The 19,391-nt window shown below is 44.4% G+C and overlaps 1 protein-coding gene across 2 annotated transcripts in view; it reads left to right on the top strand.

Annotated features, from left to right (window-relative positions):
* The window catches only part of MED29 (mediator complex subunit 29), a 165,884-nt gene that overhangs the window by 24,695 nt on the left and 121,798 nt on the right, over positions 1 to 19,391 (top strand). For both annotated transcript variants that reach the window (XM_068250471.1, XM_068250470.1), the window contains exon 3: positions 17,211 to 17,295. In XM_068250471.1, coding sequence (XP_068106572.1) covers positions 17,211 to 17,295 — 85 coding nt within the window. The remainder of the gene's footprint in view (positions 1 to 17,210; positions 17,296 to 19,391) is intronic.

Here is a 19,391-nt window from a genome sequence, read left to right as displayed (position 1 = left end):
CTTTATGGAGCAGCAGATTCTTAACATTATGAGTTTATATCCCAGCAAAGTAGTGAAGTCATGTGATCTCTGCAAGCAGGGAGAAGAAGGCTGTTGCCCCGGCGACCGCCCCTCTATTTGGCTTTTGTGCATGATGATGTGGTAGGAGGAGGAGTGTGGACTGCTTTCTCTCCAGTATAATAGCACTGCCATCTCAACCGTAAGAGGAAATACTAGACCCAGCCAGACAAGGGGCATAACTCTGGCTTTAAATGGAGAAGATTGTCAGGGAGGCAGTTACCCTTTACCCTAGGGTCACACCCTGTAGTACTGCAGGTCATCCAAAGGAACTTTAACTCAGGATTGAACGTCATCGCCATATATTTTAAACTGTATTTCCGTGAGAGCCATACAATATGTTTCAAACTGGGACAGTGCACATGCGCAGCAGTGGGCTCACGTCCCTGTTGCCATGGTGATGTGTATACAGTTGATCCACCGGGCAGTGGAAGTGTCAGATACGTCTTCAGCTTCTCTTGGGTTTCAGCAACATCAGCAATTTCCCCAAGAGCCAGACAGGAGAGATACCGACTAACAGCTTGTAGGACGAAATCCCTGCACTTTGGCCAAATAGACTGCCTGTCAAGTGACAGGCAGCCTATTGGGCCAATCAAAGTGCGGGGATCTCATCCTACAAAGTCACTGGACCTGATAGGGTCCAGAGTGGGACATTTGGAGCAGCTGTTAGTTGGGAGGGGGGGGGGGGGGGGGGGGGAGGAGTGTAAGTTAGTAGTGCACGCTACAGCAGTAGTGTGCCTACTTTGAAAATTTTACTTGGGCTGCCACACTAAGCAGCAGTGCTTGAGCAGTGTAGCTTAGTGAATCAACCTCTACTGATTTGTCTGTGAGCCAAATGCAGCCATTAAAAGAGCCACATCTGGCTCCCGAGCCATAGGTTTCCTGCCCCTGTCCAAATCAGTAGCTGATACCCCCTTTCCCATGGGAAATCTTTAGCTTTTCTGGAACAGATCATCAGGGGACTTTGTGTGGCTGATCTTGTGGTGAAACTCCATCACTGGGTGTGATGTCAAGGCCATGGCTGTGACAGTTTCCTGTCTGTGAACCTTGTTGCATCGTGGGAAATAACATCTGTTCCAAGCAAGCAGTGTCTCCCTCTGTGTATATAAATATACCTTTTTCCATGAACGAATGGTTTGTTCATTTGAGAAGGTAAGATACGCCTCTCATCTAATATTTTACAATAGCGTACCACCAAGAGTGCCTCCACCAGTGTTTTTAGCATAGTCCATAACCCGAGGTGTTTTAGTCGCAAGGAATTTCTAGAAATCTTCACCACTAATTCAGAAGAGCGACCAGCCAGCATCTGCAGCAACAGACCTGGGACACCGAGCGGGGACGGTTATATTCCTACAGACCCAAATGGTTGCAGGTTTTTGCAACCCGCCTTTGTGAGTGTAATATCTACATACTTTATACTTTACTCCATTCTCCAACACTACCGCACCATTGGGCTCCGGGTTTCTCTCATCTCACAGGTACTTGGAGGTTACGGCTAACCAATCAATCTCCGAAAACCCTTTCACATTGATAGTGGGTGTGTTGTCGCTGTCTAGTTTTTTTCATGCCTGCCAGCAGTAAAGATGCTCACCTGTTGGCTCACAGAGGAACAAACATCACAAAACAAATGACACAGCGAGTAGCAATCATTTCTTCATCTGTCTTCTGTTTTTTTACTTCTCACTTTGCAATGTTTTCATGTGTGTTTTTTTTCCACTATTATCATCTTTCGGTTCAGTTCCTCTTTAAAGTTAAATGTAATGGCGTTGCAGGCTGCTAATGACCTTAGGACATGATCTAGCCGTGCTGCAGGCCAGTGAGTTCAACATGGATTTGCAGGTTGGCAGTGACCCTAGCACGTTACTTAGTGTTACTGCAGGTCATCAAGTTAAACCTGGAAGCTCTTTGGTTAGACAGGGACCCTTAGACCTCTCCTAGCAGCACTCCAGGTCATTGAGTTAAGACTGCTGAAGCAGTTGACTCAGCCATGTCTTCACTATGAAACACAGCATTGTCTCACCCATCTGTGATGGTCACATGTTTGCCCTCTGTCAATAATTCACGCTTTCTGGTTATTTCAGTTCATCTGTTTAATGTCCTGTGAAGGCTAAAACACAATCTGCCTTATGTAAGCTGAACGTCAGGCAAACGGCTAAACACACAGTGCATGAAGCATTGCCAGTATAGATAGAAAAAAAGCTGTTCATTCATGTGCGTACAGTAATTTTACAGCTTTATTAGTTATCCCAAACAAGACAAGCACAAGGTACCAGTTCACTCAAAGTGATCATTTCAGATGCCTAAAAGCAAATTAAAATCCATTTATAGATCTGTAAGAGTTCACTATTTTCGAGACCTATAAGAAAGTGTCACAGAATACATGTGTTTTAAAGGGACACTTAAGTCAAACAAAAAAAATGAGTTTTACTCACCTGGGGCTTCCAATAGCCCCCTGCAGCTGTCCGGTGCCCTCGCCGTCTCCCTCCGATCCTCCTGGCCCCGCCAGCAGCCACTTCCTGTTTCGGTGACAGGAGCTGACAAGCTGGGGACACGAGTGATTCTTCGCGTTCCCAGACACATTAGCACCCTCTATGCTACTATATGGTATATGATATATGCTATAGCAGCATAGATGGCGCTATTGTGGCCAGGAACGCGAAGAATCACTCGCGTCCCCAGCCTGTCAGCTCCTGTCACCGAAACAGGAAGTGGCTGCCGGCGGGGCCAGGAGGATCAGAGTGAGACGGCGAGGGCACCGGACAGCTGCAGGGGGCTATTGGAAGCCCCAGGTGAGTAAAACTCATTTTTTTTTGTTTGACTTAAGTGTCCCTTTAAGTGAACTTGTAAGATCTAGTAAACAAGGCCAGTTGTTGCTATCTGAAGGTACATGTCTTCCTCTGTGTCTCTGCTTGACCCCCCCCCTATGCCTCTTGTGTCCCATTCCATGCCACCTCTGTCTCCCTGTGCCTCCTCCAGGCTCCCTGTGCTGCCACTGCCTTATCTGTGCCTCTAGTCTCCCCCTTTGTTGTGTCTGTGTTTCCCTCTACCTCCTCCTGTGCCCCCTCTCTGCATCTTCTTATCACCCTGTGCCTTTTCTTGTCAACTTGTGCCACCTCCTACCACAAGTTTTCCATCCTGCGCCTCCTCCTTTCCCCCTGTGCCCTCTGTGCGCCTTCTCCTGTCCCCCTGTGCCTCCTCTATATCTCTCCGAGTCTTCTCTTTGCCTCCTCCTGGCCCCCTGTGCCCTCCCTGTGCATCCTTCCATTTCCCTGAGACTTCTCTTTCCCTCCTCCCGTCCCCCTGTGCCCTTTCTGTGCCGCCTCCTGTCTCCCCGTGCCTTCTTTGCCTCCTACTGCCTCCCTGTGCCCTATCTGTGCCACCTCCTGCCACAATGTGCCCACTGTGTGCCACCTTCGATCTTCCCGTGCCCCCTCCGGACCTTCTGTGCCCTCTCAATGACTTTTCATGACCCCCCCCCCCCCCTTTGCAACCTCCTGCTGCAGTGTGCCCCTTGTGTACCTTTTCTGGTCTCCCTATGCCCTTTGTGCCTCATCCTGCGGCTATGTCATGTGGCTTACTCATCTCTGAAACTGTCCCTCGCCCCTTCAGGAAGCTCATAATTCAGCCAGGCAGGTCGTTCACACCTACGCTGGACATTCAAACTTTGAGGACTACCTGTATTTTGTTTTCAGTATTAATTGGAAAAAAATGTTTACAGTATTGGATCTGAAATTTTGAATGGATTGGTATGCTGCAGCGTTGCAGCCGTGCACAAGCAAGTCACAGATGACAGGTAATTCCCTCAGTAATCAGACAGCAGCTTACACAGGAAGCACCGGTCTCATGCTTAACCACCCTGGCGTTCTATTAAGATCGCCAGGGCGGCTGCATGAGGGTTTTTTTTAAATAAAAAAAAAAAACTATTTCATGCAGCCAACTGAAAGTTGGCTGCATGAAAGCCCACTAGATGGCGCTCCGGAGGCGTTCTTCTGATCGCCTCCAGCGGCCAAAAGTAACACGGAAGGCCGCAATGAGCAGCCTTCCGTGTTTGGCTTCTCCTGTCGCCATGGCGACGAGCAGAGGGACGTCAGCCGCCTCCGATCCAGCCCTTAGCGCTGGCCGGAACTATTTGTTCCGGCTGCGCAGGGCTCAGGCGGCTGGGGGGACCCTCTTTCGCCACTGCTCGCGACGGATCGCCGCAGAGCGGCGGCGATCGGGCAGCACACGCGGCTGGCAAAGTGCCGGCTGCGTGTGCTGCTCTTTATTTGCTCTTTATTTGATCAAAATCAGCCCAGCAGGGCCTGAGCGGCACCCTCTGGTGGTGGTTAAAGTGAACCTTAAGTGTAAAAAATAAATGGAGCTTTACTCACCTGGGGCTTACCTCAGCACCCTGCAGCTGATCGGTGCCCACGACGAGTCGCTCTGATTCTCCGGGTCCCGCTGGCGGCCACTTCCGGTTTCGCCATCAGGACCCGTCAGGCTCGGGAACGCGGCTGATACTACGCGTTCCCAGCCAAAATAGCACCCCTATGCGGCCATATGGCCGCTTAGGGGTGCTATTTTGGCTGGGAACTCGTAGAAACGCCTTCCCAGCCTGACAGGTCCTGACGGCGAAACCGGAAGTGGCCGCCAGCGGGACCCGGAGCATCAGAGCGACTCGTCGTGGGCACCGATCAGCTGCAGGGGGCTGAGGTAAGCCCCAGGTGAGTAAAACTCCATTTATTTTTTACACTTAAAGTTCACTTTAATACACACGGTACAATTTTCCGTGCGATAGATGGATCCTATAGATAAAATCCATCATGTCCGATATTGCTCCCGATCGTTTCCGCGCTCGATTTCTCCTAGCAATGAATGGAAAAAGAAAAACGAATGTAGTTAAGAGAATCGCATGCGTAATCGTGCAGGAAAAACGATCAGGTCGCAAAATCGCACGGAAAATCTAACCTGGTGTACCAAGCATCACCGGCTGGTGCTTTTGAGGTAATCCACACAGGCCCAGAGTAGTGTGCAGATAGCGAGCAGGCTACACTAGTGGCTGCCAGCCCGCCCCCTATCACGACTCATGGGTCTCTGACTGATGTAGGTGCCCGCCCACTTTCCACTATAGCTGGATACATAATACTGCACGGGCCAAAAAAACAGGTTTACTATGACAGAAGTTCTATTATATACAACTTTACTATACCAGGCGTTACTCCCATATAATTATAATGGTGTTTGGTTGGGACCTGGGCACTTAGTTTACTATAACCAAGGTTTTACTATAATAGAGCACACTATAGCTAGATTATTATTTTTATTTGCAGAGCGCCAACATATTCCATAGTGCTATGGGGGAGTTTTCAGCATACATCAAATAAGGGCACGAGAAAAAAAGGACACTGGGTGTAGCCAAAATGTTAAAATATTGCCTATAACAATATTTTTATTGTTTCTTTATCTGACATAGAATAATAAATATGTTAAAATAACAAATACAATTGGGAAATATCGTCTATAACAATGAAAATCTATTTACAGTCGTCATAAGCATAGTAAGACATTGGTAAATATCACCAATATTTTCATACAAACCTAACCCTACTATCACACAGAACCCCCTCTCTACTTATGCCTAACCCTAAAGGTGCCCATACATTTACGCAATTTCTCGCCGATAGCAGATTCGATCACTATGATTGAATCTGCTGAGAAATCTATTACGCAAAGACGGACCGTGTCACGGACGGTTGCGGGGCCGCAGGCGCGTCCTGGAACCGCCCATGAAGAAAAGAACGATCGCACTCGATTCCCTGCATCGATTGCGCTTCAGATCAATAGAACCAAGATTTGATGTGTAGTATCCCTCTGCCTAGGAACAGCTGGGGGATCTGTCTTAGCTGAGTGGAAGCCTGGGGGGGAGGTGTTAATTAGCTTGGACATCTTCCCTGTGGAAGGCACAATTCCCCTTTCTGTTCTGGGAACCAGGTGACACCTAGCTGGTCTCATGTAGATGTTAATTAACCAAAGGGTGATCAGGATGCCTAGGTGCAGCCAGGCAGGCTAGGAATCCTCGGGAGGTCTTGACGCCTTGCTCTCTGGTAAAGATCAAAGGGAAGTCAGCTGTTAGCAGCTAGAACACATCCTGAATAAACCTGAGTCTCATAGCATAATCCATAACTTCCCAGATCTGTCATATTTCTGGGGTTCCTGAGATGGCAGCTTCGCCAAACGTAGGGGAAGTGTAGCATGAGTCCCGATGCTGGTTCTGAGGAAGTTTCAGAACATTCTGCGGTAAGGACTGCCAGTTAGGCAGTTTGAAAGTGCCCTGATGATACCACAGGGGTCCCACCCCTCATGTCTGGTATCAGGGCGCTGGGTAAATCGAGGCAGACCTGAAAATATTAGTAAATCTGCCCTGACCTGTACGGTTCTGTGAGATAGAGCCCATATATGGGTAGATATGATTTCTGGTCCCAAGGACAAGGGGAGGGCTCATCTCATCTTCTAAGGGGGTGTGTGGCTCCCCGCCCTCACTCCCTCCTACTGACTCAGGGGCATAAGAATGGCAGAGGACCCAAACTCAGTGTCCTCCACCCTGAAAACATCTTGAACTCATCGGTGCCAGATTGAGGATATGCTGGCATCCACCTGGTCTGAACTTTGATTGAAACCCAGAACTCTCCCACAAAAAGGACATCTTTCCAGGAACTAAGTATTTTTCTCCCTTCTTTTATTTTTTTTATACTGGCTATTACTGTTTTAATAATTGTTGATTTTAATAATTGTCTGTATATATTATTTATATTGCGTGAATAAACGACTTTCTCCAAGTCATTCACTGTCCGCTACCCTGCTTATCAGCACACACAGAACTGATCCCAGGTCTCTGAAGATACGCTACTGTTTGTTTGTTGTTGGCTAGACAGAATATCGTGTGTTTAACCGTTTTATTCGCAGGACTAGTCAGTAAATCTGGTCCACTGGCCCATACCAGTGGTGGCGGCAGATACCATGGAATCGTGTGTACGTTGTAATTACCCGTGTCTCACAGGCTCCCTTCTGAGTTGTCTGCGGCTAATTCTTAACGGTTCCTGCGCATTGACTGTGACCAGAGTTCGCACGATCCGTGCGCTGGCACCGTTTAGAAGGCTAAGTGTGGTCAGCCACTAGGGCTCCTGTGAGAGACCGATTGACCGATTTCCATCCGAAATCGATCGATTCCGTTAATCTGTCCAGGCGGAAAACTTTGCTCAATCACCGACTGGTCGGGAGCGCATCGTTAGCGGCATTCGATTCAACACAGCAATACATTACCTGTTCCGCTGGCGTGAGTCCCCTGGTCCGTGCTGACACTTTCTCCGGCTGGCCTTCTTCAATTTCGCTTCACTTCCTGTCCCGTCCTGTGACCAGAGGGAAGTTCAAACAGTAGAGGGCGCTCTACTGTTTGAACTTCCCCTTCTCACAGGACGGGAGAGGAAGTGAAGTGAAGTTGAAGAAGGCCAGCCGGAGAAAGTGTCAGCACGGACCAGGGGACTCACGCCAGCGGAACAGGTAATGTATTGCTGCTGGCGGGGGGAGCAGAGGCAGGCGGCAGTGGCAGCTCCACAGATTGTGAATCGATTTCATGCTGAAATCGATTCAAAATCTGTGTGCAGTGTATGGGCAGCCAATCACCCCCTGGTGCCTAATCCTAAAACACCCCTGGTGGTGCCTAACCCTAAAACCCCCCCTTCCTGACGCCTAACCCTAAACCCCCCCCTTCCTGACGCCTAACCCTAAAACCCCCCCTTCCTAATGCCTAACCCTAAACCCCCCCCCCCCCTTCCTGACGCCTAACCCTAAAACCCCCCTTCCTGATGCCTAACCCTAAAACCCTCTTTCTCCTCTGCAAAGAACGTTAATACAAAAAGCAATACATTTCTAAGATAATAAAGTTCAAAATGATCATTAACAATATTTATAAGTCACAAAAAGAATTTCAAAAATTTCGGTTGGACGGGCCCGAGTGCCAAGAATTTCTTCTTTGGCGCCCAATAGGCAAAATTTTGCATTAGGGCCTATGGGTCGCCCAAATAGTCCATTAGCCCCAGGCACCCAATGTTCCTGATTCCGAGTTATTACATTGTCATTTCTGCATGCAGTATGCCAGATAAAGATGTGCTGCTATCGAAGTTACACTCTTTCCTGTGGGGTTTCAACGACCTATTATTATTGGGACATACTGTGTATTATTATTTTTGTGTGTGACGATTGATTCACGTCCCCACTCATCTTAATTGTTCATCAGCACGATTTGGTTTTAATTACAATTGTTCATTCTGTTGATTAACGTTCCGGAACGTTTCTTATTAGGCGTATTACGGCTGTTAAGCTATCTTTATTTGAATCTCTCCGTAGACACACCACTGTAGTAATGGGCGCCTGTCTTGGGAAATAGCCGCTTCCCTGGGACACAGGGACACTGCTATATTCTGCATCCTCACATTCTATTTCAGGTTAATTAGTTTCACGGAAGACTGTGTTAGTGTCTAATTAAAGCTGACTTCCTGGACGGTTAGATAGTTAACTGGTTATTGGCCCCAGACTACCGTCACAACAGGTATGACCTTTGTGCTGTGCTGGTGTGCAATCCGGCGGCTGGTTTGCATCAGAATGTGCATTCTTCAGTAGTCCAGAATGTGGCAATGCTGATCTGTGCTTTTTCCTCCCCAGGTGTCTCCTAGTCCTCTGCGTGGGCTATGTGTTCTTCAATAACTCATGTACTGCTACTGGAGGCAAAGCAGGTTTGTGTCCATGCCAGCGGTTCTTCCTAAGTGGCTGATTATCGTCACTATGAGTGATTCAGATGCTTTTGCAACCAGCAGCTTGTTTCCAGTAGTGATATAATGGCAGCATGTTACAGTACATGGCTTTCCAGGAGATAATTAGATTTAAAGGACAACTGAACCTAAAGGTATATCCAGGGCAGACACAGTGGCGGCTTTCTGATTGGTCTCAGGTGGATTGTGCCTGCACAGTACAGCGGACACGATTGGGCTCAGCTATTTCCTGCCTGAGCCCAATCGGTAAGCCGCTACTGCACCTGTGCTGGGGCCTGGGAAGATTGCAGGCACTACTGCGCCACAGTTGACATTCTTGTTGGCTGTGGTTTTGGGTGGAGCCAGCACTGGTTCCCTGAGGTTTAGGAGGTTGAGGGAAGCCTCATTAAGATCCAGAGGTTTCCCCCTCCCCAGGTAAGTATTCCCCAGGGGGTTTGTTTCTTACCGAGTCTTCTTAAAGGGAAGGTGCAAGCAAAATAAAAAAATGAGTTTTACTTACCTGGGGCTTCTACCAGCCCCATGCAGCCATCCTGTGCCCTCGTAGTCACTCACTGCCGCTCCAGTCCCCCGCTGGCAGCTTACCGACCTCGGAGGTCGGCGGGACGCATTGCGTACATTTTTACGCATTCCCGCTAGTGCAGGAACATCAACACATATATTTTTACGCATTACTGGTTCAATGCGTACATTTTTACGCATTAAACCACTAACGCGTAAAAATGTATGTGCTAATGTTTCTGCACTAGCGGGAATGCGTAAAAATGTACGCAATGCGGCCCACCGACCTCTGAGGTCGGCAAGCTGCCAGCGGGGGATTGGAGCGGCAGTGAGTGACTACGAGTGCACAGGATGGCTGCATGGGGCTGGTAGAAGCCCCAGGTAAGTGAAACTCATTTTTTTATTTTGCTTGGACCTTCCCTTTAAACAATACCAGTTGCCTGGAAGTCCTACGGGTCTATTTGGCTGCAGTAGTGTCTGAATCACACCAGAAACAAGCATGCAGGTAATCTTGTCAGATCTGACACTGTGAGAAACACCTGATCTGCTGCATGCTTGTTCGGGGGCTGTGGCTAAAAGTATTAGATCAGGCATATTCATATACCTCTTGCTTCAGTTGTCCTTTAAGGTTGCCATACATCAGGCGATTTTGTGGGCTGATCGACCTTCTGCTTTAATAATTGTATACAATCGGGAAAATTTATGCCACAGCATGTCAGCTCAATCAATGTTTCGATAAATTTCATGCCGGTCAAGACGGTCAAAAAAGATTGATCGAACATGTTGGAAATTTTCGGTCGCAAGTGGTAGACCGGGTGCGCTGTTGTAATGGCATTCATTAACATGACGACCGAATGGACCCCCCCCCCCTTGCCTGTCTGTAGTGTTTCAAAGTCTCACCTCTCCTGACAGTCATCGCTGCGTCCTCCTGTTCCGCTGTCCACTTGAAAAGACCAGCTTCTCTGTGTTTAAAATGGCACCAGCCGGAGGCTGCTCCTGGATCAGCACTCTGCATGTAAGCACCGTTCACAAATGAGAATATTCACTGTGCATGCACAAGACTAGCGCTGGTATGAGAAGTGAAGGGCGCAAGCACAGTTGGACGACTAAGGGGCGGTAAGGGAGGATGAAGTAGGTGGAAAAGGGGTGGCAACTAGGAGGGCCTAGGTGTGGCAAGACAGGAGAAACCGCCTCTTCCTCCTTGTCCATATTTGACGGGTGGCCTAGTGGAATAATTGAATGCAGGATTGAGGGGACCTGAGGGGCGCAGAAAGGTATGGAGAGTGCTGTGAGCTATGTCGCAGCACTGACAACCTATCTAATCCATTACTTTAATTAGCTAGAAGTCAGTTCATGGATACTTTAAATCTCACCTTGATTGTTTCCGCTAGCCACTGGCAGCATCTCATTCTGGCCATGCTAGAAGCTTCTCTGCAAACAATCACGAGAAGCTTTTAGCATAGGTTAACGGTGTTTCGTTGTTGCATTGCGTCCTTTGGGTCTCGAATGGAAGTGCAGATCGTATCCTGGACGCTACATGTAGTGATCAGGATCAGACGATGAGATCTGCTGTAGTGTTCACACGAATGAGGGGAAAAACAGTACTGCCATTTAAAAAAACGCTTCCATTCATTTGAATGGACATTGCTTGAACGACGAACGCTGCAGCCACTGCATTTTAATGCCCATGTGAAGCAGCCGTAAATCTGCACAGAGGTATAATTTATCGCCAGAGGCGACTTTAATATCATTGGGTAGACATCTGGTGGGGTAGAGTGGTCAGGTCATCAGCTTCCTCGCTGGAGAACAGTACACTATGACCTCGACTGCATTATACAACAGAGGCTCATATCTTAGTTTAGATAAGATTACATTACATAGCACTTCTCTAGTGTCTTACACAACATAACCATGAGCTGGAATTCCCTATAATGAAGAACTTCCCTAAACATTATTTCTGCATCTGAGGAGGACGTATGACTTGACCTCATTATTCGTTTATAATAGCTGTGTCCTTTTTCTTAGAAAAACATATTGGTATGTATTGCGCTGGGGAAATTTGAATTGCTATTCCTTTATGTGGCCACTAATCCCTGGCATGTGCTAGCTGGGCAAATCTGAACCAGGGAAAGAGAAATGCATTTTATGTGGGGGAAAAAAAGGAGAAACGCAAGGAAAACGGGTGCCCAATCTTTGATCCAATAAGTGTATGTGTCAGTAGTCAAAGAACTGTATCCCTACTTATGACACCTAAAATATATATGTATATGTATATATATATATATATATATATATATATATATATATATATATATATATATAATTTTTTTATTTATTTATTTTTTTCCTAAGACTAACTAGGCTTTCACTGTATGCCATTTTTTTTCCTTCGAACAATTTTGTTTTCTTTGTATTTTAATAGGAAAAAGTAGAAGAAATTGAAAAAAAAAACACATTATTTCTCAGTTTTACCAATTCCAGTTTAAAAATAAAAAGGGCAATTGTAGATAAAAAAACACAAATTTTGTTTGCCTATTTCTACCGTTTATCAGAAAACTTAAATACGTTCCTGTCACAATTTATGGTGAGGATATTTGATTTTTAAATAATGCTATGTATGTGTGTATTTTTCACTATGAACTGAGAAAGTAAAAGTATTTTAATGGTATAAATTTCATTGGCTATAAAATCTTATTGGCTCAGGGAACATATATTCACTTTCACCAATTAGTGCTGCAGCAGATAGTGCCGGAGGTTTTGCACAGGAGCAAGCCTAATCATGCACAGCTGTGCTTCCGCTACAAGATCTATAACTACGTCCTCATGGCTTAGATGAAGTCACAGAGGACGTGAATATACTGTAGTGGTGGAAAAACTGGTTAAAGGGAGTCTGAAATGAGTAAAATAATTTTAAATAAACACATGATGTCCCTGCAAATGAATATTACATACTTACCTCTCTGTCAGTTCCTCTCAGAAGCTCACCATTTTCTTCTTACAATTATTTCTTCCAGCTCTGACAAGATCTTGTCAGAACTGAAAGTTTTAGGGCCTGTTTCCACTACACGCAGATTGGATGCAGAAAAACTGACTCCAATGAATGCCTATGGGAAAATCTGCATCAGAAAAATCGCGTCTAGTAGAAACAGGCCCATAGGCGTTCATTGGAGTCAGGTTTTCTGCATCGAATATGCGTGTAGTGGAAACAAGCCCTAAGGGTCCTTTTCCACTATATCAGTTGCTGTCAGTTATAACTGAAAGGACAAATGATGTGCAAGGTAATGTCCATGTTTCCCTATTCAAGTGGGCGATATTACAATTTAACAGTGTGCTGACCCGGAAGCTGTTATGAGACCATTTTTAAAATGGAGGATGGAGATTTTCATCCATCACAGTGGACAAACGGGACACGTGAGAGGAGAAAAAGATTGATGAGTAGACTACACGGGAGCAAAGTATGATGTGTGTATGTTTATTTTGACTTTTATTTTTCAGTTCAGGTTTGCTTTAAAAAAAAAATTAAGTCAAAATAAACATGCACACGTCCTACTTACCTTCCTTGTAGTCTACTCCTCAATCTTTCTCCTCCCTTGCATCCTGTTTGTCCGCTGTGATCAATGGAATTCTCTGTCCTTCAATTTTGAAAATGGTCATTACCCCATAATAGCTTCCTGGTCAGCACACTGTTAAACTGTAATATCGCTTGAGCCATAGGGAAACATGGATATTACCTTGCTCACCAGTTGTCCTTTCAGTTATAACTGACAGCAACTGATATATTTCAGTTCTGACAAAATCTTATCGGAAATGGAAGGAATCGTAAGAAGAAAATGGTGAGTTTCTGAGAGGAACTGACAGTGAGGTAAGTATGTAATATTCATTTGCAGCTACGTCATGTGATTATTTATTTTAAATCATTTTAATCGGTTCAGGTTCCCTTCAAGGTTTGGACTAAAAACTGAGAATATGGGGGAAACCTTGATGGAAACAGTTTTGACGTTTATGGGCCAAAGAAAAGGACACACTGTTGACACAACCCATCTACATTCTATTTTAAAGTTGTGTTTCTGCCTGGAGGTTTTAAAAATTTGATATATTTAGAGAAGGATTGAGATATATATATATAAATTTTTTTTTTTTTATTTCAACATAATCTGGTCAATTTTGGATTCTGTACCAGTTCACAAAAAAGCTCTTCCGCCCACTAAATACGAAAGCCAAGACTCCTCCAGATACTCGGTTTATGTGCCTTGGCCAGGGGCGGCTCTTGTAATGACCAGGATTCTCCGCTCTGCCAGTTTATGGCCGTATTTACCTTACATGACTGAAGTGTCGTTATTGACACCGTGTGGAACATTGGCTGGATGTTCTGAGGTAATGTTCTCTCAACTTCCAGTTATCCAGATCCACTGCAAAATCTTATTCAGGGCGGAGCGATCCATTGAACACTAATGCAGATGTCAGCAGCTTTTCGTTTCCACACACTATGCTTCTTTTTAAAAGTGGACCTGAACTCTTGCACAGGATAGAAGGACAACATAGAAAAATGCACCCCCTTTGTATTTAGAGAGTTTAGCCTGACTGAGGGTGAATATACACATCCAATGACTGGCCAATTTTACCACTTCCATCTACTATGAGGGGCAATACTATAAACAGATTGTGAAGGTGGCTCTCATACTGCATGTTGGGGGTTAAATTGGCCAGCAATCGTCCAATCAAAATTGAATGTGTTTACACACCATTGTGGGCTGACTAAAGCCTGGTACACACTTTCAATTATGATTGGCCAATCACTGACCAATTTTTCCACCTCCATGTAGTATGAGATTCAACATACATTAAATACTATGAGCAGATGGGTAAACCCTTATACTTCATGGGGGAGATAAAATTGGTCAGTGATTGGCCAATCATAAATGAAAGTGTGTACCAAGCTTTATTCCCCCTCATGACTAATCACCACTGTTATTTGATCTCTCAGCTGTGTCAGCTCAGGTATCTCGGCAGCCTCAGCTAACTTGTAAACACAGGATTTTAACCCATTGTCTGCTTCCATGAAAGCAGAAAGTAGACACGCTGCAGATTTATTGCAGGATTTCTATCAGCTGTAACAAAAATGTTTTTCTTTAAAGCAGCAGGGTCATCCATAATATCCCAGGAAAAAAACGTATGTACAGTAAGTATATAAATACGTGTTAACATCTTATATAACAGATGTATTGTACTGCCCATGTTTTAAGTTCAGTGAATTTTATATAGTAAATAAAGAGAATTCTGCTCCTGGCATTTTCCATCTTGGTTCCCTCTGACTGAAGCCAATCCTGATGTCATTTCCTCCCTTACTTTTTTTTTCTCCTAGAAACTGCACTGTCACAGCTAGTTTGCTTTGTAAACACATGTGAGCACAGCATAGATCAGATTTCAGCAGCTCACTGAACTGCCCTCAGCCAATCAGTAAGGTGCAGGAAAGTGGGAGGAGAGATGTCAAGCTTTCTTCTCATCGGCAATGTACCAAATAGAGTCCGTCTGACTGAGATAAGATTTATTACATCAGAAACATTCCTGCATAGATTGGAGTGCTTGCAGTGCAGGGTAAGGTTGTAGGTTGCATATTATACACAGAGCAGTGGGTAAATGGAATTTGATTTTGTCGCTGACAAACCCTCTTTAAGGGCTTGTTTACACTACAAGAGCTTTTCTAAGCGCTTCGTGATTTTAAAAGCTCTTGCTAATGTTATTCTGTGTGTGTGCACACTGGAGTGATGTGATTTTGTAAAAATCCCCCATAGCATTACATTAGCAAGATCTTTTCAAATCACTAGCGTTTAAAAAGCTCTTGTAGTGTGAAACAGCCCTGAAGGTTCTAATGCTGTTGCTTATCTTTTAGAGCAGAGAGGAAGTACAGAGTGCAGGTCCGCTTTTAATGAGATAAGTTGCTGTACAGCTAAGCTGCACCTCTTGACCTTGTACGTGAAGTTCCCTACGTTTATAATGGAGTAATCGTGTATGATTCCCAGGCCTTTAGTTACTCACCTTGCTTTAGGGGAAATGAGATCTTGTTGAACAGGCTGCTTGTCTGGCTCTGTGAGAAGACCTGTTTACTACTCAGACTGCAAATTAAATCTCCGCTGCATGGCCACATGTATGTGGATGTAGGAACACCACACCCATGTGTACTTGCTGAACATTTCAATTTCAAAATCATAGGCATTAATATGCACCCGGCCCGCCCTTTGTTTCTGTAACCGCTTCCACTCTTCTAGGAAAGCTGCCCAGCGGATTTTGTAACATGTTTGTGAGAATTTTCTCCCATTTAGACAGAAGAGCGTCAGTAGGTCGGTCAGAGGGCATTGTGCTCGGCCACTGGCATGTCTCTATTTCATTACCTCCCCATAGCGTAGTGTGGCTTCTCTTACACGCCTCTTCCCTCATCCCCGTAGTGTGCTATACTTGCCTCTCATCTCTTCTCTCATACAGAAAGCACAGTGTGTTATACTTGCCTCTGCTTTCATACAGGAAGCACAGTGTGTTATACTTCTCGTCTCATACAGGAAGTACAGTGTGTTATACTTGCCTCTCCTCTCATACAGGAAGCACAGTGTGTTATACTTGCTTCTCCTCTCATACAGGAAGCACAGTGTGTTATACTTGCCTCGCCTCTCTCATACAGGAAGTACATTGTGTTATACTTGCCTCTCCTCTCATACAGGAAGCACAGTGTGTTATACTTGCCTTTCCTCTCATACAGGAAGCACAGTGTGTTATACTTGCCTCTCCTCTCATACAGGAAGTACAGTGTGTTATACTTGCCTCTCCTCTCATACAGGAAGTACAGTGTGTTATACTTCTCGTCTCATACAGGAAGTACAGTGTTCTACATCTCGTCTCACACAGGAAGTACATTGTGTTTTACTGGCCTCTCCTCTCATACGGGAAGTACATTCTGTTATACTTGCCTCGCCTCTCTCATACAGGAAGTACATTGTGTTATACTCACCTCTCCTCTCATACAGGAAGTACATTGTGTTATACTTGCCTCTCCTCTCATACAGGAAGTACAGTGTGTTATACTTCTCCTCTCATACAGGATGCACAATGTGTGTTCGCCATACTTGCCTCTCCTCTCATACAGAAAGCACAGTGTTATACTTGCCTCTCCTCTCATACAGGAAGTACAGTGTGTTATACTTGCCTCTCCTCTCATACAGGAAATACAGTGTGTTATACTTACCTCTCCTCTCATACAGGAAGTACAGTGTGTTATACTTGCCTCTCATCTCATACAGGAAGTACAGTGTGTTATACATACTTCTCCTCTCATACAGGATGCACAATGTGTGTTCGCCATACTTGCCTCTCCTCTCATACAGGAAGCACATTGTGTGTACAGGTAGTCCCCAACTTACGAACGCCCGATTTATGAGTGACCTGCCGAAAAGAACGCCATGGATTCTGTTTCCATGGGAACCAGTCAAATTTTGTTTTCACAAATTAGACTTCTAGTTTTTGAGAAAATCGATTTTTAAAAAATGCAAAGAAAAATGGCTTTTAAACTTGTATAAGCAGGTACAAAGGTGACACAGAGGGGGGCACTGGAGGCACAGGGGGGCATAGAGGAGGTGCAGGGGACAGAGATGGCACAATGTTCCAACTTAAGAACAGATTCAGGTTAGCCGGGGACTACCTGTACTATACTTGCCTCTCCTCTCAAACAGGAAGCACAGTGTGTGTGTTATACTTACCTCTTATCTCCTATACAGGAATTACAGTGTGCACTATACTTGCCTCTCACCTCTACTCTACATGCTCACATTCATCCTTTTTTTTTTTTTTTTTTTTTGTGTGCAGGAAGATAGCAGATGTTCCAGTTCAGAGATTTGATAAAAGTCTGGAGGAATTCTATGCCCTTTGTGACCAGATGGAGCTCTGTTTGGTGAGTTGTGGTTCTCTTCTTTCCCAGAGTTCCCTGTTTCCTGTCCCACGGCTATGGCCACAGCCAGAAAAGGCTTCTTATACCTCCTCTTGTTTTATTATTTGGAATATGAAATAAAAGAAGGCATAGCTGATCTATTTTTACACAACCTGTTTACGATAAAATAAATGGCCTTGAATGGGATACACACAGGCAGTGGGGAAGCTGCTGGTCGCCTGGCTGTAGTGATGTTCCACTGCCTGTAATGCTTTGTGCATGACTCACAAGTGTCTGTGTTGGGAAAGCCATAACACATGACCTGGATGCTTGTTCCAAGTCAGTGACTCAGAGAGCGCTGCAGCCAAAGGAGCTGTACAGCCAAGAAACAAACAGCTTTTTTTAAAGCAAACCCGAAGCTGAAAAAAACCCCTTATGATTCAATGAATTGTAGGTGTAGTACAGATAACGAATAGAACATTAGTAGCAAAGAACAGAGTCTCATATTTTAATTATCAATTATACAGATTTGTTTTTATAACATTGCAGCATTCTGTCACATTTGTAGTTTAGAAACCACACTCTGTCTTTTAAGCTATAAAACAAAGCAGAACTAATGACCCTTTGAACTTTCCTGCAGTAAAACATTATCTCAAGCTGTCTCTCGCTGTTTCTTGGCTTTTTAAATGGAATCTGAACTGAAAATAAACATATGAAATAATGAATTGTATGTGTAGTACAGCTAAGAAATAGAACATTAGTAGCACAGATATGAGTCTCTTATTGTTTCCAGTACATGATAAGTTAAAGAGGAACTCCAGTGAAAATAATGTAATAAAAAAGTGCTTCATTTTTACAATAATTATGTATAAGTGATTTAGTCAGTGATTGCCGATTGTAAAATCTTTCCTCTCCCTGATTTACATTCTGCCATTTATCACATAGCGACATTTTTACTGCTGGCAGGTGATGTCACTGGAAGTACCTTCTGCTTGCTTTTTTGGCAGTTGGAAACGGCTGTAAACAGCTATTTCCCACAATGCAACGAGGTTCACAGACAGGAAACTGCCAGGAGTACCACGGTCCTCAGAGTTTCTTGTGGGAGGGGTTTCACCACAATATCAGTCATTAAGCGCCCCCTGATGGTCTGTTCGAGAAAAGGAAAAGCTTTCTCATGGGAAAGGGGGCATCAGCTACTGATTGGGGTGAAGTTCAATTCTTGATCACGGTTTCTCTTCAAAAACTAAATTTATCTATGCAAAAGAGCTTCTCTGAGCTCTCTGCTTCGGGAAAACAGCACTGTAGCCAACCAAGCTTGACCTGAGAGCTCAGAGAAGCTCTTTTGCATAGATAACTTTAGTTTCTTAACTCATCCTATACTGAAAACAATAGGAGACTCATACCTGTGCTACTCCTGTTCTATTTCTTAGCTGAACTACGCATACAAATCATTATCTTATAAGTTTATTTTCAATTCAGATTCCCTTTAAACAGCCGAGAGACAGCTTGAGAAAAGGTTTTACTGCAGGAAAGTTCAAAGGGTCATTAGTTCTGCTCTGTTTCATAGTTTAAAATGCAGTGTAGTTTGTAAACTCCCAATATTAGAGAATTATGCAATGTTATTAAAAAAAAAGCTATATAACTGAAAATAAAAAAGAGACTCTTCTTTGCTACTACTGCTCTATTCATTATCTGTACTACACATACAATTCATTATGTCATAATTTTTTTTTTTTTCCTTTTCTTTTCTTCTGTACTTTGTCACTTTAAGTGCTTCAGAAAACAGGACTGTATTGGACCCAGTGGGCTGAAGAGCTCAGAGAAGCTCTGTTGCATACAGTGCTGCCCATAACTATTCATACCCCTGCAAATTTCGACTTTAATACATTTATTCAAACCGCAAGTAACTTTGATGGGAAATGACATAGGTGTCTCCCAAACGGTAATAAGGCGATGTACAAAAGGCATTATTATGGAAAAGGAAAAAACACTTCTCAGATTTTGTTTATATTTGAGCAAAACGTAATCAGTCCAGAATTATTCATACCTTTCTCAATAATCAATAAAGAAACCTTTATTGGCTATTACAGCAATCAAACGCTTCTTCTAATTGCAGACCA

This window comes from Hyperolius riggenbachi, chromosome 8 (assembly GCF_040937935.1).
Source record: "Hyperolius riggenbachi isolate aHypRig1 chromosome 8, aHypRig1.pri, whole genome shotgun sequence".
Classification (NCBI taxonomy): domain Eukaryota; kingdom Metazoa; phylum Chordata; class Amphibia; order Anura; family Hyperoliidae; genus Hyperolius; species Hyperolius riggenbachi.
This window is presented reverse-complemented; position numbering and strand designations above follow the sequence as displayed.